General features: G+C 36.3%; 1 protein-coding gene across 2 annotated transcripts in view; it reads right to left on the bottom strand.

The window, feature by feature from the left end:
- Nucleotides 1-22,871, bottom strand: part of LOC129367504 (CUB and sushi domain-containing protein 3-like) — a 230,972-nt gene that overhangs the window by 88,423 nt on the left and 119,678 nt on the right. For both annotated transcript variants that reach the window (XM_055042010.1, XM_055042011.1), the window contains exons 32-37: nucleotides 13,847-13,960; nucleotides 13,448-13,543; nucleotides 12,931-13,134; nucleotides 5,880-6,004; nucleotides 5,653-5,749; nucleotides 3,982-4,086 (exon numbers count right to left, since the gene is read on the bottom strand). In XM_055042010.1, coding sequence (XP_054897985.1) covers nucleotides 3,982-4,086; nucleotides 5,653-5,749; nucleotides 5,880-6,004; nucleotides 12,931-13,134; nucleotides 13,448-13,543; nucleotides 13,847-13,960 — 741 coding nt within the window. The remainder of the gene's footprint in view (nucleotides 1-3,981; nucleotides 4,087-5,652; nucleotides 5,750-5,879; nucleotides 6,005-12,930; nucleotides 13,135-13,447; nucleotides 13,544-13,846; nucleotides 13,961-22,871) is intronic.

Here is a 22,871-nt window from a genome sequence, read left to right as displayed (position 1 = left end):
AATTCTGAACCATGTGTGTCACAAAAACTGCCGCCGAGCCAAAGGAGAGTGCGCCATAAAGAATGAGTTTATCTGTTTTTGTTTTCACTTTGTTCTTGTTTTCGCTTTCACAAAATTATTAAGCCTACATAAATCTAACACTTTCATTAACTGCTAAAAATGCATCGTACCAGGGAAGATAATAAGAACTGTTTAGCATTGAAAATAAGTAGCTGGAGGGGGTTGCAAAATATAAAAATAACAACTCAAAGCTCAGAAGATCTACCAGGTACATGAGAAAGCAAAGACTTTGCAAAAACAGCTTTTATGCTGAGGAAAGAAAATTATTGCTTGTGCATAAGCAAATGTTATGACAGACTGAATGTTCATAAACATGGAGGCAAATATAACTCAAATTAAATATATTTAAAACACAATTTGAGCTGCTATTACAATGAACAGGTTCTGTTAGGGTACTGGAGATATATTTTGGGATGAATCAGAAACTCAGCATGCTCAAAATTTCAACATGGAGTTTGAAGTGGTTTAATATTGAGGTGGCAGCCTATGATGATGCCAAGTGCGTCATAAAGAAGCCTGGACGAACCAACTCTGCAAAGTAGGGCTCCAAGGCAAGAGAGAAGCATGGACACCATCAAACTACACAACAACTCATCTTGAATAGCTTCTGGGAGTGGAGGGGGTTGGGAGTTTTTCAAGTTGTTTTTGCAAATGCTACAAATATTTGTCACGTTGTAGAAATAAAAAGGTCTAGCATCATATTTAGAAATAAGAAAGGCAGAGGATGAGGAGGAAAGCAAGCGAGTTGTAGCTCATAAGGTTTATGATATACTTTTATAATTGTCACAACACAGGCTATTAAAAACACTTTCATAGCTCCAGAGCCTCAGGATACAATTATTGTGCAAGATGACAAACTTGGAAGAACTCCATAAAAACAAACAAATAAAAGAAAGAAAAACACCCTGACCTGCATCCTTTCCCTCTGATAAGATGACAGAAATACAGATGGTGATTCCTCCAACACACATCCAATCCTTCTCCTTACACCTATGATTGAGTCAGACAGACTTTCCATTTATACAGGAAAGCATTCCATATTATAAAAATATAAATTATGCCATATCTATGACATATTTATGACATATGAATAACATGTCCAAGAAAGGAGCAGATGCATTTCTTTCTGATCACAAAGAGCTGAGATTGCCTTGAAACTGAAGTGTTATTTTTCATTTTTATGTTTTGGTTTATTTTTGGTGTTACAAATTTGCTTTGATTCAGCAATGTTCAGAGAGTCATGGAAGTCCGGGAGACCTGGGGTGGTCTAATCTGGTGTGAAGGGGGCCTTAGGAATGGTGGTTTAAACGCTCTACATCTAAGATGTGCTAATGGGCAATAGACATGGTTTCTGTGACTGGCCTCACTGGAATTCAGCAATTACACAAAGGGGATTTTTAAACAGATGGTCTCCTGGTTGGGTCTAAGCCATTCCCTGTAGTCATTTTCATATTCTTGCTTTTATGCTTAGTATTTGGAGCTTTATAATGTTTCAAAAGTAGGGTGTGTAAAAACCTTTTAACCCAGCCAGTGATAAAATAATGTAAAAGGAAACAACTCAGTAAATATCAGAGTGATGTCTCAGTACTTCTCACAACAAAGCAAAGTTCAGAAAAAAATTCAAAACCCACAAATTACACTTTACTGGTCTCATTTACTAGGATTAACTATTTACAATGCATGATAGGAAAATGACAAAAGACAAGTTCTTTTGAAAGAGCTGCTTGAAGAGACATTTTTCTTAGCAAAAAAGGGACTGCTTTAGTTTGTCAATCTTTAGAAATGTCATGATTTTTGCAACAATGACCTTTAAAGAACAAACCAATGTGCAGCAATATATTTGACAAAAACACAGCGAATCAGTATCAGTTACTTAAAACACCCAATACCAAACACCACAGTGTTTTTAACTGTCTGTCAGAAACCTGAGACTGAGTCATGATTCCAGGGGCAGGAGGAAATCTAAAACAGAATTTCTAAAAAGGTAAAGAATCACACTGATGCAATGGTCCCATCACAGTCCAAACCTTAACGTGATTAAAACGCTGTGGTGGGGCCTGACAGCTCAGTGCAGCTGAATGTCAGTGAGCTTCAAAGAGCTTAATAAATGTTGAATACAGGTTTATGTCAAAATTTCTCCATGAGTGCAAGAGAATGCCAAGGTCAGATGGGTGACAGTCACTGAAAGCTACAGCAGGTAAAAGTGTGCAAAAGTTACTCCTAACATTTGAATGTAAATATTGTATAATCAAATATATAATCAAAAATATTGACAATCGTGTCTTTGACTCATTGAAATCACGTTAAATTAGCTGCTGTCTTTAAATAATTTAATAAATTTTACAAAAATATGTTGCAAGATTAATTTTAGTTGTCAAATAACTAATTCTAAAAGATCAATCCCAACAGACTATTTCTGTGGGTAGTTCAACAAAAGAAGTTTTTTTTCTTTCATTTAAAAGTCCCTTCCAAACCACAAAGGTTGATTTTTTTTCATTTCTCATGTGATTTAGTGAGACAATATTATTGTTTAGTTCATGTCAGATCAGTGATCCAGAGTCCTGATCCTCGAGGTAAATTATGCATCATGTTTTAGATGTTGTCATTAACAGGACCTGCTGGCGGTGACGGTTTAGTGAAATCACTTGGATCACGAGTCCTGGAGCAGAGACGCAACTAAAACATGCAGGAGAGTATGCCCTCTGGGACACAGTTAGATATTCTTTGTCATTTTAGTAATTAAGATTATAACAGCATGGAAACCTCTCTAATTAGGTTTTCTTTTGATATTGACTTTTTCAATAAACCCCGAATCTCTTACTTTATTAACTCTCTTCCCCTGTGCTTCCTTTCGGCATCAACTCACAGTCACAAAATATCCAAAACCTAAAGGCCTTTTTTAAGTGATAAATGTAGCTATTGAAGAGGTAGACACCTACTACCAAATATCCCCATGCAATACCAAAGATGAACAGATTGAAATATGCTGGTGATGAAGTTATCCTTAACAGTGGCGTGTCACTGAGGGACTTTTCTCACCGACAATGAGAGCAGATTCAGTGACGATGTGTCATCACACCAGCAGTAAATTTGTGAAATTTGTTAAGCTGAACAGAGATCAGCTGTTGTGTGAGCAGTAGTGTTAGGAGGATAGTCCCATTATGTCTTTCTGGTACTTGTTATTTCAACACCACAAACTTCTGTAAGTCTTATCTTTTTAGTTGGGTCTGATTTTTGAACTGCTGTCTATTTACATCACTGTTAGTAGTTGGATTTTAAATCACAATGGCAAATTTTAAAAGTAACTTATGAATAAAAAAAGCTCATAGCACCACAAATTGCAGAAGCAGATAAAGAAAAAAACTGATTTAAAATCCATCTGAGGAATGCACGAGGGAAAGAAAAGCACTTAGTATGTCAATAACAGCGGACTGTTTTATTAAGAATTACCCTTATTCTCATTTGCACAAATTTGTGACTTGAGGGGATGCAGTAAATGAGTCACTCCACAGGGACCAGCCAGACACTTTAAATGTTAGTACACAATGCTCCTTTTGGAGAAAAAAAAAGCCTTTGAGTGAATACCCCACTGAGAGATGAGCAAATTCAGGTCGTAAATGAAAAGGGATGTAAGTCCAGTAACTTGAGGCCATGCAAGAATTTGAAAGCAAAAGCACTGGAGAATGCCAGGCTGGAAGAGAAAAAAAAACTCAAACACAAAAACTGGAAATTAAATTACACAGAGGGTAAAAAATATACTCTCTCTTCTATTTTGTAGCTCATAATTTTTCTATCAACGACTCTCTGTGCCATCTAGACCAGCAGCATCACTTTTGTGTTTTAGCCCTGAGCAGCAGCTGCAACATACAGCAGGGGAACAAAGACAAAGTGACAAACAAGCAGACATGTCATCTCTCATACCTGTGTATTCCAAGTGGAAACCAGCAGCAGATACACTGATGTCAGACTGGAAGGTTAAGTACAGGTTGTTGGAGGTGCTGTTCAGCAGTTGGGGGATTGTTGTGCCTGCATTATAAAATAAAAGGATGCATTTACACTCAATCAAAAGCAAAAAGGGTTTTGCACATTGTATATTATTAGCACAATTTCAGAGATCGAACAGCAAACAAAAAGTTTATCCCTAGAATGTCCAATGGAGAAAAATCTTATGGAGTTATATGTTGCACGAAAATTAAATTGAAATCATTGATCTACTTGTAGGTTGGTTGCAACTTTTCTTGCAAAAAAATGAAAAAAAAAAATTCTGTGGGACCAAAGTTTTAAAAGTCCACAGTAGTAACTTGTTTTCTGTATCACAATGTCTGTCAATAAAATAAAACAAAAAATAGCCTACAGTAGATTTACAAAAGGGGAAGGTTACATGTTAGTTAATATCAAATTGCAAATGGGTCACAAGACCCATAATATCTTTGCGAAAGTTATTAGCATCTTAATATCTTTTGCTGTTTGTGAAAGGTTACACTTAAAGATTTGTGAATTTTTCGATGAAGTATTGCCATAATTGTACCACCTATTCGACTGTTCAGCTGGACTCCAGTAATCTAAGTTTTTTGTTCAGTTATTTCTCACCCATTTCACAAATTATTTACTGACAAAGGTGGCACATCTAAATGTAGTGTGACTTTTAAATAGCGTTCTAATGCATTTTAGACTTGTGCTTCAGAAGCAAAAACATGTAAATGTTTCTTGTTTGTAAAGTTTAGTGATATAATAAAGTGAATTCATGTCATTTTTGTTCAACGTTACCATTTTAAAAAAATCCAACACCAGCATATCTCTGGTAAGCATCACATTTCCTTCCAGTTAATTTGAGCACACCTCGTTTTGACCTTAAAACATTTTAAATAAAATCCTGAAACCCCAAAATGCCAAACCATTTTCAGTTACGACAAGTATGGACATTTGGCATCACTGATCTCAGGGACATCTTTTTGTTTCCATCTACACGTCTGTAACTTTGCCAGCAGATTTTGACATCCAGTGTGATGACAATAACGCTCATTGGTTTAGGCCAGGCTAAAACTGATTTCTGTCAATCTATAATGCTTTATCCTTTTCACTCTGCACATCTGCTCTGCCTTGTTGGAGCTGTACAACAGAGCTATTTTACTATTCAAAGAGCTTTGTTCTAAATGAAATATTCACCTCTTGAAAAGTTTGACAGCTCATCTCTTAAAATGGATATTGCAGCAGAAGTTATTATGCTGTACCAGACCCTTGTATAGTATGATTTAGCATCTAAAATGATGGGATAGCCTGCTTCTTGTTGGTTACCATGTGGCAAGTGCACAATTTTCATCAATGCATGCCCAGTGGCAATACTACATTTGTAAAATCCCTGACTGAACTGGGGTTCGTATAATGAAAATATCTGCCGCAAAGACAGACTTGTGGGAGAGAAAAGGGATTTTTTTGTCTGTCTCTCTCTCTTGACTTCTTGAATTTTTAGACAGCCTTCTCAAAGGACATGCCAAATGTCATCACCACATCTGTCTGCTGCTAGAGGTTTGTGACATCTGATTGAAATTCAAGTGGGAACTGACAACTAAAATTTAGCTATATCAAATTTACCCGAGTAGCTCCCAAGCCTTGGAGCATTGCCATCCACGCCATCAAAAAAGTCCAGTGAATCCCAGTTATGTTCCGTGGCAAAGGTCACAACCTGGACCTGAAAAGAAAAACAGTCTTAACAAAAGTGTAAAACAGCACATACTCTACATGTAGCCTATTTGTCAATAAAGAATCTTCTTCCTAAACTATTTTTTTGTTAAGTGCAAAAAAAAAAAAACACCGCTTACTTGTATGCCAGCTCCTTCAGGAACAGATATTTTCCAAGCACAGTTCAGATAATTTGAGTATGTCTCTGGGTATCCGGGAGAGAGGATGGTGCCACGACGTTCAGTTAACACTCCACCACAGGGAACTGGACAAAGGACGAAATATATGGGGGAAAAATAGAAAATGGGAAGAGATAGTTCAGTAGTGATCACGGTGAGGGAGATTGTGCTTGTGAAATAGAAATTATTTTAAGCATTTTATTCTAATAGTATGAAAATTGTGGTGTACATTCACTCATTGATACCTCATGTAAGCAGTTTTCATTAATGTTACGACTCCAAGTTGTGTGTGGGACATCGCTATCAATTAATAACCCTCTGAACAGAATGTTTTGCATGTAAGTCAAAAACATCGACTGGAGCTTCATTTCACCAGAGCACTTCATTCTAAATGCTATTTGTCTGCATGATTTGTGGCTAAATAAATATGGAAATTTATTTAGTTTTTGGTGTAGGACTGATCATCCAAATCTTCCACTTAAGCTATGAGTCTCTGGAGCTCCTCCATAGTTACTATGCCTCTATTGGCTGCTTCTAATGCCCTACTTGGTCACCTTGTTAGTGGCTGTATTTGCATTTATACCATACTCTTTCTGATTTGAATGATGGACTGAACAGTGCTCTGTGAGATGCCCAGAACACAGGATATAGTTATATATTCTAATCCTATTTTTAACCTTTGTATAACTGTGAGCCAGTTTGCTGTGTTTCTTGACCTTTGCGATGCTGTTGCTTCACTGATGTTCTCTAGCAAATCTCTGAGGCCTTCACAGCTGAATTTAAACAGAGATGAAAATAGAAACAAGATTTGCTAACTATGTGACTTCTGAAAACAGTTTTGTTGCACTGGACTTTAGTAGTAGTCGCTGAATACAAATGCATGCCATCGTTTTCCCAGATTTTTATTCGCGGCAATTTTTAAAACCATTCCTTACCCTCTATAATTTTGGCATAATTCGAGTTAGTCTATTACAGAAAACCTAAACAAAGTATTTTGAAGTTCTGGTTTTGGAAATTCCTGCAAAATGTTCTTTCCATCTTTTAAAAGGCTTAATAACTTTGTCTTGGATGAGAAAATGTAAAGCCTGCAGCATCAATAAATTGATTTTTACAAGATACAGTAGATATCTAGACTGTACTAAAAATCAGTTTTAATGGATCTGTAAGATTAACAGTAATGTGTTATTCTGCCCAGAAGTGAACATTTAAAACTCTACTTTGCATCAGATTTAAAAGTTTGTGAATTTTCAGTCTTCCAAAGGCCAAAACAAAAAGTATTTTTTCTGGACTACTAAAACACTTTGTTGTGCTGCATATTTTCAGCAGTACCACAGGTAGGTTTTGACATGCTGACATAGCCTCACACTGTGACAATTAAGCATTTGTAGAAAACTACAAATCCTAAACAATGGCTAGTTTTGTTTATCACAGGTTTTCCTGACAGGTGCAAAGTGCACATTTATATTGTTTCTGAGCTTATCTTCACCTGAACCTGATTTATCATATAGAGATCTATGATAATCATTGTTTCGATTTTTATGATTTGGGATTGGTCAATAAATAAGTAGTGATGAGATCGTCTCATCAAAAGTTCAGATTTTCAATAATTAGTTCACATAAATACCAATATTTAAGAAAGACAATTAGAGTGCAGCTCCACAGTGTCGACTTTATTCTTTGTTCTCGATTGACTGACAGAATTGAGAAAATTACTTTTGTTCTGCAGCTCAAGCAGCCACAAATTGGAAAGTCTCGCTTTCATAATATCACAGTATCAGCTTTTTGCAAAGGCATATTGACATGAATTTACTGCTGAATTTTATGAACTCTAGGATCACATTACAGCTTAAGGAGCCTATTTAATTTTATTTTAAGACTCCTTGACCATATTAAGATTAAGGAAGCTGTAATCTCCAGATAGATTTCATTTTAGGGTTATTTTAAGCAAACTGTTATTCAAAATCAATTTCGTTACTGTGAACTTTAGCTTTTTTTATTTAATATCAATAGATCACATGACTATTACCCACTTATTATGATCAAAATGGGAAAGAATGAGTGGGAATAATGCTCTATCATCTTGAACAAGTCAACCCAAGTTCCTCTGAGCAATTCAACAAATGCCTTTCACAACACTTTATCTTTTTGGCTTTTTCTCTGTAAAGCCGAGGGATATGTGTGCGTCAAAATCCCAGCAGATCAGTAGTTTTTAAAATACTTAGACCAGACCATCTGGCAAAAACAGCTATGCCACCTTCCAAGTAACTAAAATCTGCTTTCATCCACATTCTTGACTTCAGCAAATCGCCTCCACAGTGTCTAGAGAACTTAATGTTTTGGTGTAGCTGTCATGTGATTGGCTTACTTTATGTTTGTGTTAATAAGCAATTGAACAGGTGTATGTTCTGAAATACACCTGTACAATTGCATGTATCTGTGTTTGAATGCACAGACATATTGACAAAGTGGGGAACATTTTCTCCCTTAGATTAATATCATGAGTCATAAAGATTCCATAATAATCACCAAGTTCTTTTAAGTCTTCTCTTGTTGAGCCATTATTAAAAAATAGTGCAACTTGGATCCAGCACAACTTAAAAATAACTACAGGCTTATCGCCAAGATCTCTTTAATGTCAAAATGTCTTGCAAGAGTAGTGGCAGAACAGCTCATTTCTTTTATGGAAGCACATGAGACCTTTGAAAAATGTCTGCCTGTCTTTTGTAAGCTTCATTTTAAAGATGTTTAATCAGATTTTTTTTATAGCCAAGAAACTTTTCTGGGCTAAAAGTGATGGTTCATTTTCATTTATTTATTTATTTTCTTGTTTTCTTATTATTGCAACAATATTTTTAATATTTTGAATAAGAAAAATCTGTACCACATCCAGAAACTTCAGAATGTCACTGTAAAGATTCTAACCAAAACAAAAGAGACAGAACATCACTCCAGTTTTAATCTTTTTACATTGACTACCAGCACAGTTTTTTTTCTTTCTTTTCTGCTAAATGGATACATTTAAATGTAAAACAAAAAACATGTGGCCATAGAAACAAAAAAAGTCAAGTAAACACAGCACATAAACCAAGTAATGTACTGCCAGGACCTCCTTCCTTTTTTTTCCTCTGGTTTAATTAAATTTAAATCTTCACTGGGGTTTGGTTGTATTCTGCAGGGCTTCAGCAAAATGTCTGAGACATATGTGAGAATATTGCATCAATTACGGATAATTTGATGATAACTTAATATTTTAAAATCGGTTTGTGAAGGATGAGTGCAAACTGAAAAAGACAAGTTTCATTATCCAAGATTTACAACAAGCCAAGTTGTTATGAGAACCATATGGCATGGTTGATTCATTCAATTAAGAAGCCATTCCTAACAATAAACCTTGTTGGTACCTGCAAACTTCTGCATCCTCCAATGCTACTGCAACACAGTGCTGAAGTTAGCAAGCGACTTGTTTCCTTGAGTTTGGAAAATGTATTGACCTAGTTTGTTGCTTTTCAAGATTCTTCACCACCTCTAAATAATCTGACGTATTTTTCTGAATTTCCAGTCAAAATATATTAATTATAAAATTTCTTTAAAACACTAAAGTAGTCCAGCCTCATGTAGTGGCTGTAAGTCTGGGAAGATATGGAAGATCTTTCATCTCTTGGTAGCCAGAGTGAAAAACAGTTGCTGTGCGTAAATGTTTTTGTCAATCTGTGGATTCATATATTTTCCAAAATTACATATACACCCCCACACTACTGGCAAATAATTTGTGGAAGACACACAGGCAACATATGTCATTTACAAGAGGCAAACTCAGACTGAATCTAATCAGATGACCTTAAAACAAGAAAAGAAAATAACTGAGACCAAACATATGAGAGAACGAAAATTGTCCTCATCACTGTTTGCTTCAGCACAGCCATTGACAGCAGTGTTCAACATGACCTGATGATTACGAGATTCAAACAAATAAGCAGGACTGACCAAAGCACAAACTCTTACTCGGTCTGGTGCTTATTGGATTCTTCCTCATGCAAGTTTTGTTGCTGAGAGAACAACGTCTGCCAGACGACCTGAAAATGTTTCAGAATTCACTTTGGAATCTGTCAAAAGTAGCTCATCCACTGCGTTGTTCACAACGCCCAAGTGACCAATTCAAAAGTCTGTGCCTGCTGTTGATCCCCGTTCTCTAGTTACACATCCTAAAAGCTCCTTGTGCTGTCAATGACCCAACTGTATGACATGTGGGAATAGTACTTTTCCACAAAAATTCATACTTCAAAACACACCCAATTACAACGATATAGTATGTTATTGAAAGAGAATGCTACTTTGGGAAATAACCAAAGCAACAAAGCTGTGAACTTGAAAATATATATATAAAAAAGTGCAAAGATGCTCCTATGACAATCAATTAAAATGAGAAAAAAAAAAACTTAAAATATTTTGTAGCAGAACAATTGAAGCATTGTTTATTAGACAAGAAAAAAGAACATCAGTTGGGCGTAGTCCCAGTCATTTCCCACTTTTATTAGTGAAATTTTCCAAATATTTCTAATATTGCGTGTCATCAGGAGCAGCACTCTGGTCTGACCTTCCTCCATGTCTCCTGACTGAGACACTTTAATTGGTCTTGGGAGGCTCTTTCAGAACAAGACTCACTGGTTTAAAAACAAGCTCTGTGCGACTCTGTTCACTTGTTGACACCTTCAAACAAGTGTTTCAAGCAACTGTGAATTCCACGGTGTGGGCACGCTGCGCATGAATCACGAAAATATGTGAGGTTATATAAGATTAGACAGTGATGAATTGTTTTCAATTCAAAATTTATGTTTATCATGCTTTTGACATTTATTAGTTTATCTGAGAACAACAAAACAAAAAGCTGTGATTCAGTTCATCTTATCGATCTACAATAAACTATTACACATGAAAGCTATCAGCATGAATACAATTCCTTTACATTTTAAAGCCTCTGTAAAATACTTTTATCCCAATTTCTTTGACATAAAAATATCAGTATACAAAAGACTGTGTGAGCGTTATCAGTACACTCAGGTGAAGAACATTTAATCAGTCCAAACTCTTGTTCAAATTTACCTAAAGAACTGTAATCTAATAACTTTGTTTTGTGAAATCAAAAGCAGATCCGTGCTGAATCTTGTGCCGGGTCAGTTACAACAGGCTGAGGAAATGCAAATCTGTCTTCTCAAACAACGCCTGATGCTGTCATCTCTAATAAAGACCGGCTGAGTAATTTACCATAGTGTTTTTTTGTTTTTTTTTTCCAAGTCCCTATAAGATTATATCCGTTATTCTGAATGAGTGCACTGTCGCTGAGGGAGATGCTGCAGCCAGATTCAATCTTGAAATAAAAATCACTGTGTTTGAAATGAAACTGCGCGTGCCATGGCTATTCCCTCACTGCTTGGCAGGAAACTCAGATGAACCCTCAGTTGAAATCTCATGCACTTACCGTCTTGGATTATTTGCTTGCTGGCATGGGGCCCTATTTCAATAGGTTTTGCCTCACTTCATCATAGCTATGCATTTTTTCAAAGCAGCTGCGTGGGTTTCTTTGTGAGACCGACAGCATTGCTTTTTAACTGCATGGAAACCAGCATGTGCAGAGAGAGAGAATGAAAACCACAGCTACAGCGAGAACGTGATGAGTGCACAAGAATGTGCCGAAATCTTTCTGCATGCATGTCTCTAGGATGGCTGGTCAAGCAAACATGGAAAGAGAAATATTTATACATTGGTGGGTGATAACACTAGAGAGCTTCAAAATTGTGACCTCTACTGCCAAATGTTTTCTACCAGAGATTAAAAAAAGTTACATTTTCAGTATATGAGACTAAATATCAAATCTAGCATAATTACACAAACCTGTCTTTACATAGTGGTTGGAACATTTTACTGAGAAATGGGATCTTTGCTCGTTTTCAAGAGTACACAAAGACAAAATATTTTATATGTATAAAAAAACACATAATGGGTCTCTATTCTAAATGGATAATTTTATAGGGAATAGAAAGTCATACAAATACAAAAACTGTATATGGGGGAATTCTTTTGTCATAAACCAAGAGCACACATTTTCAGTCTGAAAGAGCACACATTTTCAGTCTGAAAGCAGGATTTTACGTCTTTTGTTTTCAAAACTTTTAATACTTTTGCATACATTTTTTTTTTATTTTGAGAGCAGGAATTCATGTCTTACTTCTCAAAATTTGTAATGATTGTACTCAAAACTTTTCCTCATGTTCACATTTAGTCTCTTCTCGGACTCTCTGCTCACTTTTGAAAATGCCTTTTGGCATGCATTGTTAAATGCGTTGTTCTGCACCTTAAGCCATTCTTGACTGTTTTTCTGTTAAGTGGTACAAAATTATCCTTAAACTTCCATCAGAGAGAAGACCTTCCTGATGTGCACCCACACATGCAACAATCTGCAAAGCGCAGTTTATTCTGAGAGTATTCTATCACACCCATAAAGTGATTTCAGGTGCAGTTGCTCATTTGTTGAATCGGACCAATGGGACAGTCTTCACTTTCTATTTGCATTAGTGAGTCTTGACCATCCATAACCCTGTCATTGGCTCACTACTGCTCATTTCTGCTCCTTCACTTAGATCCTTGTCCACTTTTTCTGCCTCTAAATGGAGTCAGTGTTACAAATAAAACGTTTTGGCCAAACATGTCCTTCATCCACAAACGTGAGCCATGATGATAAATGCTTCATGGCATTTATCATCATGGCAGTCAGTGGTCATGACTTCATAGAGATCTTACGATCTGAGTAAAGCTAATAAAGTTATGCATCAAAACTTGCGGTAAATTGTACAATGTAACACAAATTATCAGTATCTTAACTATTCATGCTACCATCTTCATTTTCTTCTCATCAGAAACATAGGTCACAGTATTATGGGACCTCTTTCTGAGTGTCGGTGTGTGTCTGATTGTATACAGGGGAGCATAGCGAGAACTGGTTGGTGAGAGAGCTTACCAGCACACGTGGGCACAGTGCCATTCCATTGGGCCAGGGCATTGGGCACGGCCTCACACCTGATGGCGTTGGAGCCGTGCAGCGTGTAGCCTGGATTGCATTCAAAGAGCACCACCATGCCGATGCCAAAGTCGTTCCCTATCCTCTTCCCAAATCGGGGCTCAGGGACTGAGCTACACTGAGTGGCACTGGTCCGAGGTACAGCTAAGGATAAAAGAGGAGGTAGCAAGAATCAAAGGAAGAAAGCCAAAGAGCGGTGGGTGTGTTAGGCAGACAGGCAACAGGGAAAAGAGGAGATGGCAAGACAAAGAAGGCAGAAGGATCGAGAAAGCCCTTGTGAGTCTTCTCACACTTTATTTGTCACTCTCATCCTCAGTGCCAAGACACTGTTTGACATCACATCATTCTTCTCTGCTAAGTTATGCCCAGCCTCATCCACTGGCACTCTGCTGCTGACTTCATGTAATAGCAGCGAGGATAAATGCTGTATATAAGTGGAGAAAAAAGTAAACCTTACCTTGGTAAACAAAATGAAATCCTTTGGCTGTGTCTGTTCCATTTGCAGTAAACTTGAGTGTTATCTTGTTCCCTGAACTCAAAGGAAGCGTCTCGCCTAAATCAGAAACACAAAGGAGATGCAATCAAGACAGATGTAAATAGCTTGATTCTGGAAGCCGATTCAAAGACAATAGATGTTGAGCTTGATGGTCACCTTGTCTTTTAGGAACATGAGTTCTACGTTTATTTGTCTAGGGAAAAGTGATTTGATTGGTATTTAGAAGACAACAGGTTTGTGCTCACTCTTCTTTAAAACAAACATTTTAATTAAGTCAAATTCTAATGACAGTATGACGGAAGAAAATGATATAACTTAAATCATCTACATTGTAAATCCAGTAAATCCAGATGTGGCTACCTGAGTGAGATCCATATATGGAGGAGAGAAGGGCTGAATCTGTAGAAGGTCCATCATAGATTTCGACCACATCAGTGGGCAAAGTCTGAAATACCACAAACTGACCAAAAAGCACTGTGAAGAGAATCATGGAAAGAGAGAAATTGCAGAAGATAATGAGTTATGAAGTACATGAGTTATAAATTATATGAGTTATGAGAAGCTAAATACAGCAGAAAACACTTCACTCTGTTCCTGGTATTGGGGCCGTTCCCACTCAGTGACTTAATCATCTTTACTTTACTTCTTGCTTCCAAAGACACATATTATTAGTCTCTTTAAAATGCTCTGGAACAATATCTCATTATCAAAGTTATTGAAAGATCTTTTAAAGTTTTTCTTTCAACTTTGGTGGTTTTTCTCATTCAGTTCCTTTCATTAGAAGCATGTTTTTTTTTTATTTATTATTTCACTCTACTCTGACTTCTGAATCATTTATACAATAAAAAAAATGTTAATTAAGATTTGTACAAATAACAGACAACTTAATTGACAATTTGTTACAATTATTTAGCTGAATGTTTAAAAAAAACATCTGGTACGCAGGCCACAGTATCATGAAACCTATAGTACATTATCTAAATCATTTATCTCATGTTATTGACTTTGTGTTAGGTTACTGTATTTTATCTTATTCCTTAAAATAAGGTACTTTTTTATTGGCTTCACACAGCAAAATGTTTTGTTCATTTCTCCCTTTTCCTCATTTAACCCACACAGTACCAATGTGATGTTCTTGTACCAAGACATTTAACATATGGAAAATAAACTTCAGACCACACAGACAAATTGTAAACATCCTTCTTTTATGTGCTACATTAAGGGAATGCACATACCCTTAATGTAACACATTAATGTAATGGCTACACATTAAAATAATCAAACAATATCTTTGTGATCAACTTAAACTCATTCCATCCATCAATGTGGTTCTACAATGTTTAAGATTTAGACCTAAACGTACTTTTCACCAGTGACACTCTCCAGCTTGTAATAGGGTAATGCAATATCTAGGCATTTCAAAAACATAATATCTTCAACAAGTTCCCTAGGGCTTTTCCCAGTAGGATTTGCCCAGAAAATCTAAAAGAAGAATTGCCCAAGATGATTTACCACAACAGTGCTGAGTAACACAAGCATTCAGGATGACTGAAGCCTCTCTGTTCATCTTTCACGACATCTTCTTATGGTTTAAGAACAAGTCACTGAGATATCTGAACTTCTGAACATAAAGCAAAGATCCATATTTTTGATTTCCACTGTAAACCTGTTGCCTATTGTTCCAGCACACTCCAACAAAACATCATCAGAGAAAGTCAGCAGAAGGTTCAAACTGAACAGCATTTTTTTTGATAGCTCCACCTGAGATACTGTCCATAAACACCAGAAGATCAAATAAGACCTGCATTTGTACCTGTAGCAGAAAAAAACACTTTTTTTCAATCAAGGTTGCATGCAGTCTTTGGTTTGTCTGTGTGAATAATACTTTTAAAATGACCCTGGCATTTTTTGAGTGTTAAATATAATATACTATGCCATTGGTCTTTTTGACCAACACCAGCAGGCAAGATGAGTGATGTGTCTTGCCCAAGGACACAACAACAAAGGCAAAAGGAACGATATAATGCAAGGCAAACTCCTAGCACTGCCGCCACCACCGCCCGTAATGAACGCCATGTTTTTGAACTACAGTTCTACTTCCTCTTAAAGCATCTTATGATAATGTACAATCGAAGCTGCGGTTGTACATTGTGGACATCTAAGTGAAGAGAGGGGCAGAAATGTAACAGACTGAACTGAGGAGGATGTGGTGCTAACAGAGGCTGGTCATACCTGGTAAATCCAAACAAGAAGTGACAGTAAAACTGGAAATGTTTTGTAGGTTTGTGAAACCTTTAACTCAACTGACAACTAAGTAACAATTCGCATAGGGAAAGGATTGACATGTGATTAGAGGTTTAAGCATCAACAAGACGATAGCAGAAAGCATAAACAACTAGAACCTACAAAAGCGTCTGAACGGATTGAGCAAGCAATGCTTACAAATGTATTAATGTAAAGCAGGTCACTGTATAACTTACTATGATATTGTCTTGTCCAGATATTTCAGGACATTTTTAAACTCAATGAAAATGTAGGAGAGGACAAAGATTGTCCTGTCATTAAAAACTAAACAAAATTTGAGTCAGCCTGAATATGTGTTTATCATGACAAGCAATTGTCTGTTTGTTCATCCAAATATGGTCTAATTAAATTTGTTAATCTGTTTTCTGTTTATACAGCACAAAGCTAACCTAAGCATACTGATGGATTAATGCCAAAAAAGTGAGTGTGAAAAACAAGAAAATCAAACTATTCTAATAATAATAGACTTTGCTGTAATTTGCTGGAATCTAAACATGTGCTGTTCCAGATCCATTTTAAATTTGAGGTGTATAGCTGTCAGCTCGTATTTGCTGACTAGAAAAGAAAATCACTGAGGGGATGAATGGCCAGAGTGGATGCCATGCACATTGGCCAAGCTAATACAGTATCGGCTTCTGTCCATGAGCTTTTCAACAGGGGTTTACAGATTCAAACTCAAAACTATAATTCAGTTGAAAAACATTTACTTGATAAAATTGGAAATGAGAAGCTTACAATTTATAATTAAATTAATGATGAAATCTCACTTTCATGTTAAAAAGTGAGAAAGAACTTGTAATAACAAAGGAGGGATTATTTAAACAGCATCTTGTATAAATATTTCCAATGAAGCGTTCCAGATTATATCAGTGTGTACATGCCCTTGAAAATAATCAGATTTCCTAATCAAATGAGCAGACTTGCCAAAATGGATCACTACCTTAGAGACAACACATGTCTGGATTTGTGCAACCGTGCATGCCTGTGCACATAGAGATGCTGTATGAATGGTAATAATTCACAGCAAAAAACTACAGCCTAAATCATGCTGCGTAATACACAGCATGAGCTGCATGTCCCTTGTGTGCATCTCTTTTATTCGTCTTCACGTTTTGCAAAATTGGTGCTGAATGAATTATCACAAATTTATTATCAGGTGCAGTTTTCATTCATTGTATAATTTCAATAGATTCTAGAGTTCAAACGGCAGCAAATTTCTACAAGTACAGAACCAGACTTTGATTGAAACAAGTAAACCTGACAGATTTGACAGAAAACCCTAAAAATCATGGCACCATTAATATTTTACACTAGGCCATTTCTGACATCTGGTCCATGCCTGCACCAGATGCTGTAGGCAACAATATGATTGTTTTCAGCTGAATATCAGGTACTCTAACAAAAATGACATTTTATTTCTACGAGGCATAAGTTATGAAAATAAATTATGAACTCCAAACATTTTTTCATCTAAAGTAAATGAATTCTGTCTTATTTAATTTCAATTATACAGTGTACAAATGGCTGAAAAAGATGAAGTTAACAAAGATTAATAATTAACAAAGACTGCTGCATGTTTTAATTTAGAGAAAGTATTAAAATCTTATTTGAAATGTCATGGAGCCTCAAGTGTGGGGTAAATACTGGAAAGGTTATCCGTCAGTCCTAGGACAAGCACAAAGACAAAAAGCAATGCATTGAATTTCTCTATTTCTGTTACATATCTTCACATGCATTTTTATTCGGTGGGGAAACAATTGACATACAGAATAGATCGATACTGCAAGAGAAGAACATAATACTATGAACGGAAACAAAATATTTGCAATTCAATACGAAAGTCAGGAAATATATTTTCCACAACGGTGCATGGCAGTCTAACTTATGTCAGATTGCCCCTAGGCAGCTGTGGCTATAATGTAGTAGCTCATCATTATTGGCATGTGAAAGTGTGTGTAAATTTCTGAATGACTGAATGTGAACACTTTAGGATCCCCTGGACTTAATAAAGCAAAGTACAACCAATTCACCCCCTTTTGAAAGTCTGCTCAGAGGCTAGTTTCAAGCAAAGTAAAAAGGTTATATTTAAAAGTACATATGGCTAATCTCCCTTTTCATTGGTGGTAGCTTTGCATAGCTCTTGTCATGTCACTTTTAATTGCCTCTAAGTAACAATGACAAATTTAAAGATGCCAAAGAAACAACAAAAAGCAAAAAGAAATAAAAGGTGTACTTAAACAAGACACAAAAAAACTGCTTAACCATAAGAATGATTTACAAAATCTGAATAAGAGAAGGTTGTGTCTTTAAGAGCAGCTCCACTCTGCGATATAAGTACACCTGGATAGTTCACGTTATTTGCTTTGCAAACAAAAGCACATAGCCTCAGATATGAATGCTTGAATACACACGTGCTCGTAAGCAAAACGTTACCCAATTCTGCTTTTAATCCAAAACCAGTCATGTGTTGCATGTCTGAGACGCCATATATTCTACACATATTGTTCCACTTCTGTGAAGTTTACAATGCAAATATCACAGTAAACAAAAAACATTATAATTGCCCAATACAATGTTTTTTTGTCAGACTCTGTATAAACTGACAAAAATTGTCTCAACTCAATATGATGGCCATCTTACTGCCAGCATCCCACCCTGTTTGCTAATTATTTTTAGTTAATGCTTTTTCGACCACTTGAAGACATACAGGGAGCAACAAGATTTTTCTTGATCTTTAAAAATTGTGAAAACAATATGTTGACGTCTTTGGAAAAGTAATGTATGCTTCACTGATGCAATTTAAGACTCAAATTTGCATTTCAACAGACAAACGTAAAAAAACCCAAAAAGAATTGAGAACATAATTTTCAAAGACGTGGCATAATTTGATGTTGGGCATTGCATGAATACTTTTGTTTCGACCTCATATACTGAGAAATGTTGTGAAGCCTTTTGTTTGTTGGCATTCGTGAGAGAGAAATCAGAGTGAATTCTAAAACCACAAGAGCTCAAAGACATAGATCAAAAGCAAACTGTGAAAAACTTCTTCAAAACAGCTCAGCATAGAAACTTGGTTTTAGTTAAATAAAAGTTCAAACAAACAGTAACTTCAGATATTTGCCACCACATCCACAGTTTGACAACCAGGGTCTCTTAAGTCATCTATTGGTCTGGGATCTGAAAACAGTGCAGACATGTAAAGTAATTTGATCAACCGTATTTAATATATACCTAGACTCAGGGGGTGGAAATGTTTGTATAAAGATGAAAACTATAATAAATAATTCCAGGCGCATACATCAATAAATCCTTCTTATTACCAGAGATGATGCCAGAAACAATAATATTTATTTATTTTTTTGTTCTGATCAATTTCAGTTAATGAGTGGTAATTCATAGATTTTAGTTAGCATTTGGGTACTGTAAATGTGTGTCTTTTAATGATAATAGTTTTGAAATGTATTTTAAAATTTCAGACATTGACACGCCCTGTCTTTGCTTGCCACTGTGAGACAAGCATTGTAACAAGCCGAAATCCTAATGGGCAAAGGTCAAAGGAAAATTAAGCCCTAGAGATATACCGATTTATCGGCCAGCCGATTTCCTTCATTTTGGGAGATTGGTGATCGGCCGATACTTACACGTGAGGCCCGTCTTTTTCCACAATCTCATTTCAGCCACAGTCTAAAGATCAAACTCTCTTCTACTCTGTCATGATTTGACTGACATGACCTGTCCACCAGGTCATGTCTGCATGTTTGCAGTTAACAATAATCACCCCAATGTTATTAACTCTGTAACTTTCTTGCAATATTTACCAGCATTTCAGACAAAATAAGTTGATATCGTGCAAAATCTGTATCAGCAGATCAGGCTTTTTAAATATTGGTAATCTGAAAACTGAAACTGGTTCACCCCAATGGATACTTAATTCCATGTTAACAAAATCATATAATCGATAGGAAGAATGTGCGACTGATCTGAAGAGATAGCTAAAGCTGCATCTATGTTTGAGTCCACGATCTGAAGTAAAACAGAGACTCCTTTCAAGAAAAAGCAAGAGCAAGAAAGAAACAGATATCTGTTTTGCTGAACTGTAACACATAATAAAATTTGGCTGCACTTTTCATCTGTTATCTTTATGCTTTCAGCTTTGTTTATGGAGTCCTTTCAAAAAGCCCTTGTCAAAAACAAGGGCATGTGCTGCAGATAAGATCATTACAATATTGCAAGAAGAGAAATGACATCACAAGCTTGCAAAGTCTATTTCAGTCTACGTCTTTTTCCTTCTAGCGGCATTTGATCTTTTATCTTGTGAAAGAATGAACATGGTCAAATGGATTATGCTATGTGTAATTTATGCTTGTTCACAAAACTTTTGTATCCCTGCCAAAGGAAAAACAGAGAAATGGAACTCATGATTGAAATTCTTACTTGCCTTGCTGCAAGATTCTGAAAGGAAGAAAAAAGAAAAGTTGTGAAATGACTTTAAATGGAAGTGATGTTTATTTTCAGTTCTGATGTTACAGAACATCGTTAATATTTTTGGTGAACTTTTAATACAACAAAGCTATTTTCTTTAGCCTTAAGAACCCATTCTGAGTGTAGTTCACTCTGGAGACCGTGAACAGCACAGCAGAACACGGAAACTCACTGCAGTAAAAAAACAATGGCTGGGATTCTTTAAACAAATCTCCCAATGCGACTGAGATACCAACTACTCATAATTTCTCCTCAGAAAGTCAGTGTGGAAAAAAAAAAACATGTTAATTTAAAGATAAATCACTGCTCTGTACCAATTTATAGACACAGTAAAGCCTAGAACCTACTAGAGTCTACTCAGTATGAATTTTATTCAGAGGCAACAAAGAAAGAATATGGTAATGTAATGTCTGTTTACAATATGTAAAGCAAACAATACATTTGCTTAAAATGCAAATGTTTAAATCCCAACTACTCACCTAATTTCTGATTCACTCATACATGTAAGAGAACTGAGAGTATTATATTTATGACTCATCAGCTGTATAGGTATTAAATAACCACTTAACTCCTCTTCAGTGTAATTTTTCATAGACCCCAGATCATGCTAGTAAAAATAGAAAAGGCCTCTGCACAGATTATGCATACTGTGCATAATATGTTCTATCTTAAACTATAGGCAGGAACACATATGGCTTGTCAAATAGATTAATATTTGGGTATCTAACAGGGAACTCTTACACAATGATGGGATTTCAACCCCTCCAATCTTGCAAATCATATTGAAAATAAATATATGGTGATACTATCCAAATCTGGCATAATATTATGTCCACCTTTCTATCAGTGTATTGGTCCCTTTTTTGCTGCTAATAAAGCCCTAATCTTTTGAGGCACCAGACCACAGAAGGTGTGTATCTGGCACCAAAATCTTAGCAGAAGATCCTCTAAGCCTTATATGATGTGCAGTAGAGTCTCCATGGATCAAATTTGTTTCTTTAGCACTTGCCATAGAGTCTCGATTGGATTAAGATCTGAGGAATCTGAGGGTCAAATAAACAGCTCAAACTTTTTGTTCTACTCCTCCCTCCATTTCTGAACTGTTTTTGTCTTGCTGTATTCGGCACATTATTCTGCATTTAGTCCACTTTTTGTCCTTTCACCAAGCTTGACTCAGACAGGATATGATAAAACCAAAAAGGAAAAAGGCATGTGCATTAGGATTTCAAGCTGAATTGCTGCATTAACCAAAATGTAAAAGCATGTTATAAATAGTACACAGCTGCAAGATATTCCTTTTCTCCCTCAACATATTTCCTAAAGTGTGGCCAATGAACTCTTTGACATCTGAAATAACCAAACTGAGCCTGTCAAATTAAATGCTCCTTATTTCACTGAATATTTGTATTTCCAGAAGATTGTACAAAATGAAACGATGGCAGAAAGCTAAAGAGAAATGCTGCAAAATTCAACTGCTTAGGTAGGCCATCATTATCCAACTGGAACATAATGCAAGTCCGTTTTGACCCGGAGCCACTGGATTAGTAACATGTGCCTTAAGGCAAAGCTCAGATAAGGTGTCAAAGACACTCACAGCATAGTGGATTGGTGAGAAGTAAAAAAACAAAAAAAAGACGAAGCATATGTTTGCTCTCCTGGATATGAATTATGGAGAATGAACCTGTCATATTTGCTTTGTAGCAGCACAGGCCCTCCGAGATTCTGGCCGGTGACAGCATACACATACCTCATTGACAAAAACCAAGGGGCCCATACAACGGCACAGACATATATATATTTAAAGACCTATTATCGCAGTGCAATTGTATTATACCTTTTGGCAGAGGGTATGGAACTACACTTGGCTTGAGCAGCATCTAGTCCAATAAGCTTCAATCTTTACCAATAACTCACAATATTTAATCTATGAGCTGCTAGTCACCGAAATGGAGAGATACAAAACATGGAAGCAGTTTTTCTTGCAGTTTTACATACACTTGTTTCTCTTTATTATTGGGTATTTACTGTCATTTGGACTTGATGACTTGAAATGTGCTATTTTTCTGCAGGATCGCTTTTTGACAGTCAACACAAGGCAACGCGCTGACATGATAAGCTGCCAGAATGTCATCACCTTGAAAACTGCAGGTTGTCAAAATCAGTTAGGGCTGTCACTCATGGGATTGTTTGACACAGAAATTTAACAAAAGGCAAAATGTATAATTGCACACCCGGATACATGTACTTGTGGAGAACCATACCAAAAGCACCTTTCACATCGATACTGAAACAATAAGTTGGTCTCTTTTCCTATTAGGTTATTTTACAAAGGAAGGTGTACACATCATAAAATGATGTAGACAAAGAAGTGTTATTCTGTGTGTGCCAGGGTTGCTCGAGGCATAATCTCACTCCTCAGCAAACATCACTGATGAGTCAACAGCTAGCCTCCGGGGTCACCGTTTTTATGATCATACTCAGCAGTACTCCATTTCCGTCTCATTCTTCTCATTTTCTGTGTTGTTCATTATACATCTCTCACTCATTATGATGCTCTCCATCTTACTTGCATTCCACAAAGATCTATATTTTCCTTTCC

This window comes from Poeciliopsis prolifica, unplaced genomic scaffold (assembly GCF_027474105.1).
Source record: "Poeciliopsis prolifica strain line A6 unplaced genomic scaffold, Auburn_PproV2 SCAFFOLD017, whole genome shotgun sequence".
In the NCBI taxonomy this organism is placed as follows: domain Eukaryota; kingdom Metazoa; phylum Chordata; class Actinopteri; order Cyprinodontiformes; family Poeciliidae; genus Poeciliopsis; species Poeciliopsis prolifica.
Note: the sequence above shows the minus strand (reverse complement) of the source record. Positions and strands in the feature narration are given on the sequence as shown.